Source organism: Palaemon carinicauda, chromosome 6 (assembly GCF_036898095.1).
Source record: "Palaemon carinicauda isolate YSFRI2023 chromosome 6, ASM3689809v2, whole genome shotgun sequence".
NCBI lineage: Eukaryota > Metazoa > Arthropoda > Malacostraca > Decapoda > Palaemonidae > Palaemon > Palaemon carinicauda.
Window position 1 is genome coordinate 28,593,415 of NC_090730.1, and position 12,353 is coordinate 28,605,767.

A 12,353-nucleotide genomic window follows, 5' to 3' on the forward strand; every position below is an offset into this window, starting at 1 on the left:
AGCTGAGGTAAACACCCCCAAAGAGAAAAACCACTGTCAAAGAGTCTGGAACTATAGACCAAATCGACATCGGCGAGACAGTCTTCAACTGAAAAGTTACCGTCTCTAGGCTAGGTTAACCAAAACTGACAAACACCCACAAAAAACATAAAATACAAAAATACAATGTAAATGCAAACTCAAAATAAGAGCCCAAAGCATCGCAATGCTAAAAACCTACTAGCTAACGTGAAACTTACACAATAAAACAAGTGAACACGAAAATAAGGACGATCAAGTATGAAACCTGACACCCAAGCTAACTGTACTCGAAGCACTTAGGCTTCCTAAATCGCAAAAGCTAAATAATTTTCCCCGCAGGTATCCAAAACATTTACAGCTAAACCAAACTGCAAAGAGAGGTAGGTACTCAACTTAGACAAAAGAGAGGAAGCCATCATATGAAGAAAAACTTCAAAATAAGCTGATAAAACAAGCACAACAAACAATAGAACAGTAGCATGAATCTGCGAACAAAGGAATGAAGCGCCAGAGACATATGAGAACATCGAAAGGTGATAGGATATGTAAGGGCTCCTCACTTATCCTTCCCCTTAGTGGATTAGACTGTGTAAAGTCTATTGGGGGTGCAGATATCTATGGTTATCTTAGGATACATCCCTGATCATACACGATATCTACGGATAGTCGTTCTGGGGGTTGGAACCCCAAGATACCTGACGGTAATTCTCTTGTAATATCACTTGCAGAAATATTATACATTAGGAAGCAGCAAAGGGAACTTCTATCAGGACGACATGGCTATCTCACCCAAAAATAGATTTTTCCGACGTCAAAATCCCTTTTATAATAATGTCTGAATTCCCTCCTGTAGAAAAAAAATTTATCTATAAGAAAGTTATCCTGTAACAGTTTTCAAAAAAATTGATACAATATTTTTCAAGATAATAAAAATTTAAAAAACTAATAGAATCACAATTCACTAAAAAAATAAAAAAGTATTGGACTGAATGATGCAAAATTTTTGTGAGAAGAATGCACAATATATACCTAAACATAAGTAGAAATTAAGAATTTTGAAGCATATCTTAATGCATGGTGGCTGGTCCCCTTTAAATTACTTCTGACCTTTTATCCCTCTGGCTTGATTCCCATAGTAAGACAACTGGCTTTGTTTGTTTCAAGTTATTATTTTCTGATTCATTATTCCAAATAATCTGCCACTTTGTTACTATATAATGATTCATTGTGGCTACATAGTCCTTAACAGGGAGTTTAATGTTGAGTTGGGGTAAATTTATGGCTAATTTAGCAGCAGCATCTGCTTTTTCATTACCAAATATTACAACATGAGCCAGAATCCAGAATAATTCAATATATACCCCTTAAGGATAAAATCTATTACAAAGCCCCTTAATTTGTGATACTATTTGGTTCTTATGTGTGTAAACATTGAGGGCCTCAATGGCATTTCTTGAATCTGAATAAATAACAGACTTGATATTCTCCATATCTTCAATTGCTTTAATAATGTCTATTGCTAGTAAAATCACCAATAGTTCTGATGTAAATACTGAAGCTTTACAGGTAATGAGGGCTGACTTAAGATACTGCAGCACAGCCAGCACCCATTGAAGATTCACAGCCATCGGTATGTACATAATAGTGAGGTCCTTTCCTTTCAATAAGTTTCAAAGTATGGTGTTCATGGTGACTGAGTATAATTATATTTCTTTGATAAATACTGTAAAAAAAGATAAGCGCATATTCTTGTTTTCTTTATGATCGGCAATTGAACAGTTAACCACTTGCATGCAGATAGATGAACATACACAAGCATGTTAATGCTGTAAGTCTGATGAATACTCGCTAAGTTGAGCAAGTGAATGCTCAACATCAGCAGCATGCACGCCAATTGAATAGAACGTAAGCTCTGAAGAGTAGGAAAGAGCACTAATAAGAGAGCATACATATAGGTAATTGTTCAAAGTCAGAAGAATGTTTGCTAAATGTATAGCGCATGTGACCTAAAAAGTACATGCGCATACAGGTGAGCAACTGCATGTACATGTGAGCATGCTCTCATAGGGGTGTGCACACCAACAGGTGATTGCTCATAATTATGAGCGGGCACAAACAGGTGATTGCTCATAAGTATGAGCGGGCGCAAACATGTGATTGCTCATAAGTAGGAGTGGGTATGAACAGGTGATTGCTCTTAAGTATGAGCAGGCACGAACAGATTCTCTCTGAGTTCTCATCATATTTCTCTCTACAGAGAGAAGATTATCTTCTGAAGACACAATAATATGCATCTTGCTGGCTGAAGAGAGTAGATCCCTTGAAGAAGGAATGACATTCTTGTCATTGCTTCCGGGAAGTCAGTAAACTGTGCTGAAGGGAATCTTCCTTTTTTGTTTTCTTTACTCGAGTATAGAATTAGACAAAGCCATCACCAATGTTGATGCCGTAGGGAATGGACTGGGAAGCAAAGGAAGCTGAAGGCATTTTCTTCCCTTACCCAAGATGTCAAGTCGGAAGGTGATGATGCCCCTGAAGGCAAAGACTGGCGATCAAATGTGCCTCCAAGGGGGTGGGTAGGATAGAGGGGGTCACACCCTGGGCTTCTTCAAATGGTGCAGCAGAAGAGGCTCGTGAGGAGGAGAAGACTTTCTCTTAGATAGCGCCAGGGTTTACAGAAATCTTTCCTTCAACTGAATACTTTTCTTATCTGAGGATGGCCATAACATCAGGGCACCATTCTTGTCTGCATTGTCACCTGAAACTAACGTTTCTTCAGGTTCACCGCAAGAAGGAATACTGTACCTACTTCTCTAGGGAAAAAGGGTAAAGCCGACTTGCTTTGTCTTGCCCTATGGTTAAATTAAGATCATCGTCCTTCACCGCCTTCCTCTCGAACGAAGGCAACAGTAAAGGATCAGAAGCCAGGATACTAGGGGAGAATGAAGAGGTTTAGCAGATCTCTTAGACTGCTAAATAAATATACATCTACCTATTAAAATTAATGAAAATTTCCTAGGCTGCTCACAATATACACCTTTTTGCAATACACTTATAATTTCATAACAGATATCTCTTGTTCCCCAAGATTCAAAAGTTTTTAATAACCAGAAAATCTCAAGTGCATTTAAGGTAAACAATAAACCAAACTCACCTGTCTACCTGCATGAGCTGCATTGCTTACAACACTTCCTGGCCATACATGTTGATATTCCTCCCTAACAACACTTCTATCCGGAGACTCATTTCCATACCAGTACTGACGACTCCGGTATAGAATACCACACTTTTCACACTCCAGAACATACCTGAAGAAAAATTATTTAAAATGTACAATGCACATATGTGCTAATCAAAGAAAGCATTTAAAATTGCATCTATATCATCATCAATGGAATTGGTCACACAAAAACCAAATTTAACAATAAAATTACTCAAATACTACAGGATTTGAAATTGATCACACAAAAACCAGATTTAATAATAAAATTACTCAAATACTACAGGATTTGAAAACCTCAATCGGAGAAAAATTATTTCAATAAGTTATTCTAAAAACAAACACCAAAACTTCATCACAGCAATATCAATATGCCTTTAGTCAATAACTTACCCTGACCAAGCATATCTAGCAAGTCCAAACCATGTGTTGTCTTTAGATGAAGAGGTTTTTGGAACTACTATTCTACGCTCACCTTCACTACTACAGCGCTTACAAATGTAGATCTGCAGGAAAGAAGATAAAAATTCTAAAACAAAATGTTATATAAATGCTATACAGTATAAAGAAAATAACTATAAATGACAAAATTCTATACTCAAATTTGCTACATATTTCATATTTTATGTTTTGAGAATTTTTCTAGACCTGGAGCACCTGGACAAGAAAAAATCTTATACAATAATGCCTCACAACACAAAATTAATTCTTTCTAGAGTGGCCTTCGTAACGTGATTTTTTTCGTGTTGAGTCATATTTTACATGTGAATCGCCTAATTTGTTCCAAACCCTACAAAACACCACATTAAATCTCATAATAAAGCTACAGTATAACCACAATGAAATACTGTACAGCCAAACACATTTGACCCATTTAATATATCTTAACCAACTGTTAATACCTGTAAATTAAGTAGTTATTTAAACATAATGTAATAATAAATGGAAAATAATACAATCCTGTACATATACAAAATATGCAGTACCATATGTACAGTACTATTATAGTTACCCATACTATAGACTACAGCTCAATTTTCTATTGTGTAAATCCATTTTCTTCAATTTTTTTAAAGGGTAACTATTCTTTTCTCGGCCTGGCTGGTAAATATCTTTTCTCAACATGAAAGTTTTTTCGCAAAGCGAGTCTTAAAAATATTCGGATCTAGTTTCGCAGCGTGAAAATTTCATAAGCAGATTCTTTCATGAAGAGAGGTATGACAGTATAGTATGACTGTATATACTGTAAGTGCCCATGGCCCTCACGATCTGTTTCTACAGACAATAGAATCTTGGAACAATGGACCCTTTTATAATGGATTTCTGATACAATGGACCAAATCCAGATAACCAGAGCCATGTACAGGTGGGGTTGTAAAGGTCACCTTAAGCAGTAATAGTACTGTGCATAGTTCTGAGATGTTTATGTTTATTTAATGTATAATTTTGGAGTTAATGCGCTATGTGTTCTCTAAGGCCTTTCCTGTAAAAAGATGGAACAACTTAAATACCAAAAAAATATTCTCCCCCCTGCTCAAACGTCAGTGTATCAATGTGCAAAGCATGGATTCCACATGTATGACAAACCTTCAAGTTCAGGGACTATGGACCTTAACACAGCACCTCTAGTGCAGAAAATGTCAGGCTATGGGTGGCACATCATTACTATGTCATCACACTGAAAACAACAACTAGAGCTAGAGTCAACCCTACCTGCGCATTATCTTGTGCCCATCCGCAATTTAATTTCCTGTCACTGAACTGTCAACATCGCTCCCAGTTTCATCTTTGCGAAACGAAGAATCCTCTAATACACTCAAGTAACAGGATGTAGGTTATGATTTGTTATCCACTATTCTTAATAGTTTCGTTACTGTAATACGGTACAGCAGTGGTTAATTAATGGTTAAGTTGGCCACTTATAGCTTAGTTTATTGTTTTTCAAGATTAGCACAGGAGGGTATATATATCCAGTGATCCTTATGAAACTGAATGAAAGTTTTAGTCTAAACTTATAACTATGGGAAGGCTAGCATAGCCTAAAGCTGGCTTTTACTAACCAATTTTATGAATGGCTATTTTATTGATACAGTTGTTTGAGGGTAATTAACAAAGGTGATTCCCTGACCTGTTTAAATTTATGAATAACAAATTTGTTTTAATAGAGTAAGGAACCTCTAGTGACGATGGGAAATGACAATTCCATGGGCTATGTAGTATCTTTAGCTCATATAGCAGTTTTATAACCTAGTAAAGTTTAGTAGTAAGATGGTTATTTTGAACAAGCAAATAACCCATTAATTGTATGATTGTCTATTCACTAGCATTTCCACATACAGGCATGTGTGAATACACAGTACTGTATAGATATTTATGGAAGGGGTTAGTTCCCTCCTCTCCCCCCAAGGATCAAGAATAAGCAGGAGGGGCTAGCAAGGAGCCTTTCCCCTTATTAGGAAGTTTTGTCTTCACTCTTGCATATTCATCCGATATGAGTTCTGAAGGGACTGGAAGGGGTACAAATGAACCACACATGGTTAGCAAATTCTCTCTTAACCAGTGACTTTTTAAGCCACTGGTTAAACTACAGAGTAGTAACCAGTGACTTTTTAAACCACTGGTTAAACCGCAGAGTAGCTGAAGAGATGATAACCTAGGATGACTCCCCTTCCCTTACCCACCCTCTCAGGTTGACTATATTGATAGTTAGGGGATGGGGTAAGTGATCTAGGTTTACTAAATATTTTCAGTCGAGTACTCCCCATAGAAAAAAATATATTTCTATTTGAAGTCGTCTTAGGTTAACATAAAATGAGTTATCTTTCTCCAACACATCGAAGGTCGACTACCCACAATTAGGGGAAGGGACCAGTCCTTTTGCAATCCTATCTCTTTTAAATATGCTGAACTGGTAATTCAAGTAGAGGGGAAGATAAACCGCCCCTCTGCTTGGTAATATGGAAATGGAGGCTTTCAATTAAATACTTTTTTATTAGATGAATGAAATCAAAAGTCAAGTGTGTCAAGGATGGATGTGATAATCCAGCCTGTGACCCTATTAACTGTTCTACTTGCTTGCAGGGAATCCATTCCGCTCAGAACCAGGATGCAATTGTAAAAGCTTAAAAGAGAATGCAGTGTTCTCCTTTCAATGTATGTGAAAGGATTAGCTAAGATCGTTGGGTCCACTGAGTATTTAGCCAACAAGGACATTCAGGATCTCATTTGTCCTGCAATTCCAGAAGTAGCAGTTACTGGTTTTGAATAAGGGGTCCTGGTGGATCAGGACCCTTTCCAAGTTGTATTGGGGCATCGGTCTTCCCTGTATGGTATCCCATGGGTGCTACCCCGAGGACTAGTCTACCCTCAAGATAGGCTCCAACCTAAGGCTATGCTAGGCAAGTTACCAGTCGGCCGGGTTTTGGTACACTTGCATCTTCTGTGGACACGTTGGTTATCGCCAAGGTAGTTGAGGCTTTGATCCGCTCCCTGTAAAGTCAGCCGACTCAAACTACTGCCCTTCCAAGGAGTTTCTGCCTCCTGTCTGCTTCCTTTCCATCCCATACCGTAGATCCGGCAGTAGCTGGACCTTTCAGTTATAGGGCTCCTGGGATGGCTACAGTGGGCGCTCTTCCTTCTGTATAGTTTCACGAGTTTGATGGCAGGGGAATGGCAAGAGCGGTTTCTTCCATGCATGAAGAGGAGGGGGATGTTGGCGGGAAACCCTTGGCAATCCTACGATGGATGTCAAATATTTTTGACATATGAGAATGGATTTGCCATAAGGGGCACGACTTACGACCTCTGCTTGGAATTTTGTAAATTCAGATTTATTTTGCATTTTCGGTTAGGTTTCAAATATTTTTAATAAAAAAAAAAAAAAAAAAGTTTGTAAAAAATTTCCTTTTCTTCTATTTACACAAGCGTGTACAATCCCTTACACAACCCTTTCCTAATCACAATACCTATTCATTTACTTTTTCTTTAAGAATTTGAGGGAAAGAATCTTTGCAGAATTGGCTATTCACAATACAGAGAAACCGTATATCCTATTAAATAAAAATGACAAATTCGTAGATAATTTGTATTTTTCCTAACTATACAAACCTTAGCTATTTAATAGGGGTATTACTTTCGGCGTAGCTGAAATGACGAGCCATTAAAATCTAACGAGGGTTTACTACCCACACCGCTAGTTAGCGGGGGTAGGGGAGGGTAGCTTGCTACCCCACCCCCTTCTCACACACACCTGTGCTCAATTGAGCTCACTTTGCTTGGAGGTAGGACTTCAAAGGGGGATAGGGCTGGCAGGCAAGTTTGATTAAATAGCTAAGGTTTGTATAGTTAGGAAAAATACAAATTATCTACGAATTTGTCATTTGTTCCATAACTTACATACAAACTACGCTATTTAATAGGGGTGACTCACCCATTAGGAAGGGTGGCCGTCCCAGCCAGTACTGGCTTTTTGGCTTTGCCCTGGGACTCGATATTTGAGTGTGTCAGCACTCAACAATAACGAGTCCCTGCACCTCGCTAGAACCTTGCTACTCAAGGACTGCGGCCTACGCAAGCTGTGTGTGAAGGCATAACGAAGTGTGACTCGTCCTAGGAAGTTGATCTGAAGTTCTTTATATGGAAACTTGTAGACTAGGACTTTCCCAATACCACTTCGTCAGGGTATGGGAACGTGACAGTATTAACTTAATACTAGGAACACAAGGAAACATGGTTTACCTGCAGTGGTTTGAGGTCAGCTATACAGAGAACCCACGATGCTGCTTTCCCCAAGAGAGGGGATGATGAAGAAAAGAATAAGGGCCAGTCAAACCCTTTCATTCATGCAGACTAAAACCGGGTAACAGTGCCCTCAACCTTCTGCTACTTTTCCAATAAGGAGCTTGAGGTTTTAAACCAACTGTTGTGCAGCCACCACAGGGCCGATAGAGAATGTATCGAGCCTCCTGTGGGTCACGTCTTGCAGGTAGTGGGCTGTGAAGGTTGTCTGACGCTTCCACAGCCCAGATTGAAGGACCTGCATCACTGAAAAAAAGGACCTGCATCAATGAAAAATTCTTTTTGAAGGCCAGGGACGTAGCTACGCCCCTGACATCATGTACTCTAGGGCGACGTGACGGAGGAGGATCTGGATTCAGGGCTAGATGAATCACCCTACGAATCCATGCAGAGATGGTGTTCTTAGTGACCCTCCTTTTAGTCCTCCCTGTGCTAACGAACAAAGCTGGCACATGAGGACGAATTGCAGCTGTTCTTTTAAGATATAGCCTCAAACTCCTTACTGGGCATAGTAGAAGATGGTCTGGGTCATCCGTTACAGAACGGAGACTAGAAATACGGAAGGAGTCGAACCAAAGATTTGCTACTCCCGGATTCTGAGTCTTAGCAATAAACTCAGGGACGAATCTGAACGTTACCTCCCCCCATCCCCTTGAATGAGCGATGTCATACAAGAGACCATGAAGTTCGCTAACATACTTGGCCGAAGCCAAAGCTAGTAGGAACACCGTCTTCCAGGTTAGGTGGCAATCTGAAGCTTGGCGTAATGGTTCATAGGGAGGTCTCGTAAGAGACCTGAGAACTCGAACCACGTTCCATGGAGGAGGTCTCACTTCCGACTGAGGGCAGGTAAGCTCATAACTTCGTATGAGTAGGGAAAGTTCCAGCGAAGAAGAAATGTCCATTCCCTTCAGCCTGAAAGCTAGACTTAAGGCTGAGCGATAGCCTTTCACTGCCGAGACTGAAAGAAGCATTTCTTCCCGCAAATACACGAGGAACTCCGCTATTGCTGGAATAGTGGCATCGAGTGGAGAGATACCCCTTCCACGACACCAACCACAGAAGACTTTCCACTTTGCCTGGTAGACAGTTGCGGATGACTTTCGCAGATGTCCAGACATCCTAATCGCAACTTGTTGCGAAAATCCTCTCTCAGCGAGGAGATGCTGGATAGTCTCCAGGCGTGAAGTCGTAGCGAAGCTACGGCTTTGTGGAAGATGTTGGCATGTGGTTGTCTGAGTAGATTGTGCCGTGGAGGGAGCTCTCTCGGTAGCTCCGTTAGGAGTTGCAGAAGGTCCGGAAACCATTCCGCGTGATGCCATAGCTGGAGCTATGAGGGTCATTGAAAGATTGACCGATGTTCTGGTCTTGCTGAGCACCCTCCTCATCAGACAGAACGGGGGAAAGGCGTAAACGTCGATGTTGTCCCACCGTTGTTGGAAGGCATCTTGCCAGAGAGCCTTGGGGTCTGGGACTGGGGAGCAGTACAGCAGAAGCTTGAAGTTCAGAGCTGTTGCGAACAGATCCACAGTCGGAGAACCCCGCAAAGTCAGGACTTTGTTGGCTACTAGATGATCCAAAGACCACTTGGTACTCACTATCTGAGATGCTCTGCTCAGATTGTCGGCGAGCGCATTCCTTTTGCCTGGAATGAAACGTGCCGATAGCTGAATCGAGTGGATTTCGGTCCATCTCAGTATCTCTACTGCAAGATGGGATAGTTGCTTCGAAAAGGTACCTCCTTGTTTGTTGATGTAAGCCACTACTATGGTGTTGTCGCTCATCACCACCACAGAGTGACCCGACATGTATTGTTGGAACTGTTGAAGGGCCAGAAAGACGGCCTTCATCTCTAGAGGATTTATATGGAGGTACTTTTCTGATTCTGACCACAGGCCTGAGGTCGTGTGGTGCAGTACGTGTGCCCCCCACCCTTTCTTTGAGGCGTCCGAAAACAGCATCAAATCCGGGGGAAGGACTAGAAGATCCACTCCTCTTCGTAGGTTCTCATCTGTCACCCACCACTGGAAGTCCGTCCTTTCCACAGGTCCCGTAGGGATCAGGACGTCCGGGGAATCGTAACCTTGATTCCACCGGGACTTGAGTCGACACTGGAGGGATCTCATCCTGAGGCGACCGTTGGGAACTAGACGAGCCAATGATGAAAGGTGACCGAGGAGACGTAACCACGATTGGGCTGGAAGATCTTCTCGTCTGAGTAAAGGGCTTGTGACCTTCCTCAGCCTTGCTATCCTGTCGTCTGATGGGAAGGCTTTGTGGAGATTGGTGTCTATAACCATGCCTAGATATACCAGTCTTTGAGTGGGAAGCAGAGAGGACTTCTCGAGATTTACCATGATCCCAAGATCCTGGCAAAGTCCCAGAAGTTTGTCTCGGTGTTGAAGGAGGGATGACACCGAGTCTGTTAGGATCAGCCAGTCGTCCAGATAACGGAGGAGACGGATGCCGATCCTGTGTGCCCACAAAAATATTAGGGTGAACACTCTGGTGAAAACCTGTGGTGCTGTGGAGAGACCGAAACACAGCACCTTGAACTGGTACTCCTTGTTGTCTAGGCTGAATCTTAAGTACTTCCTTGAAGACAAATGGACTGGGATCTGGAAGTATGCGTCCTTCAGATCAAGTGTACACATGAAGTCTTGCGGTCTCACTGCTAGTCTGACCGTGTCTGCGGTCTCCATGCTGAACGAAGTTTGTTTGACAAACTTGTTCAGAGCCGAGAGGTCGATGACTGGTCTCCAGCCTCCAGACGCCTTCTTTACAAGAAAGAGTCGACTGAAGAAGCCTGGGGACCCATCGAGGACCTCTTGGAGAGCGCCCTTCTTCAACAGGGTCTGGACTTCTGCCCGAAGGGCTTGCCCCTTTGCTGATCCCATGGCAAGGGAGCTCAATGACACTGGATTCGTCATCAGGGGAGCTAGAGATGTTGTGAACGGGAGGCAATATCCCCGACTGATTACGGAAATTGTCCAGGAATCGGCCCCGAGTTGCTGCCACCTGTCTGCGCAACTTTGCAGGCATCCCCCCACTGGTGGACATGCAGGGGGACTGCCAATCCTAGCGTTTGCGGCCTCGGCTGCTCCCTCTAGGATTCTTACCTCCTCTGGAGGACTTTTTGCCTTTCCTATCCTTGACATGAAAGGGCTTAGACACCACTGTCTTTGCTGCTGCCGTCGGTTTTGTGGTCTTGGTCGGACTGCTGGGGTGCTGGAGGCTTATAGGGCTTAGATGTCAAAGCCCTATGATGGAGGGAGTCTTGGTGGGACTTCCTCCACCTCTCAGCGGCCTGTTCCACATCTTTAGGCTCAGCCAATTTCGTTCCTTCTAAGGAAGAATAACTGAACCTATTCATCTCGGTGCTAGGGACCTTCTGATGGAACCTCGCAGCCACCGCATCCAGACGTTTCAAGATGGTGTTTGCCCACAAGTTCGAGACTTGGTGGGCCAGACACTCGATCGTGCGAGTGCCTGAAAGGAGGAACGTCTCCATAGCTTTCCTGGTACGTTCTTTGGAGAAGTCCTCAGAGCGTACCAGGATACCTAAGGTCTCTAACCAGATATCCAGCCACGAAGTGGCTTGCATAGCACACTTCGCAACCCTCTCCTGGTTAAGGATCTCAGTTGCCGTGAACGAGACCTGACGGTTGGAGAGTCTCTCAAGAGGGACTCCCCTGGTAAGCTCTTTCAGCGAATGGTGGAGAGGAAGAGCTAAACAAGGCTCCTCCAAGATTTCGAAGTACCTCCTTTGCTGTACGCGAGGAGGTGGGAGAAGCTTGTTGCCGGCACTGGAACGGTTGGAGGAGGACAACTCAGAGAACTGAACAGCAATCTTGACCCTGGTACTCTTAACCCGTTGAGACCAGGGCAGGGCCGCACTAGTCTTAGAAGGTTTTTGAGTGCCAAATACGCGGTCCAAGACCGTGTCTTTGCCCTCTCGAGGGGGGATCTCTGGGTTGGCAAACCCATTGAGAGCCCTCATAAGAGTCAAAACCTGCCAAAATGCATGCTCTGACTCTTGTAGTTCTCCTCCGGATGTTGGACTTGCAGCGAAGTCTCCTGTCTCCAATGAATGAATGAATGATTTAAAGTTTTCAGGCATCCTGACATCTAAGGTCATTGACGCCGGTAACATTTAATTTATGTATACAAAAGTAAAAAGTTAAATAAAATAAAAAATTAAAAAGTATTCAATTAAAATCATAAATATTGAATGTCATAAAAGTTAAATATTTTTCAGAAGACCTGCTTCTGAAAGAAATCTAAAAATGCCACTTGCATGGTAGGACATATCATT

At 42.3% G+C, this 12,353-nt stretch overlaps 1 protein-coding gene across 2 annotated transcripts in view; it reads right to left on the reverse strand.

Moving 5' to 3' along the window:
* Nucleotides 1-12,353, reverse strand: part of LOC137642536 (zinc finger FYVE domain-containing protein 1-like) — a 164,360-nt gene that overhangs the window by 39,168 nt on the left and 112,839 nt on the right. For both annotated transcript variants that reach the window (XM_068375172.1, XM_068375171.1), the window contains exons 11-12: nt 3,635-3,747; nt 3,176-3,329 (exon numbers count right to left, since the gene is read on the reverse strand). In XM_068375172.1, the coding sequence (XP_068231273.1) occupies nt 3,176-3,329; nt 3,635-3,747 (267 nt within the window). The remainder of the gene's footprint in view (nt 1-3,175; nt 3,330-3,634; nt 3,748-12,353) is intronic.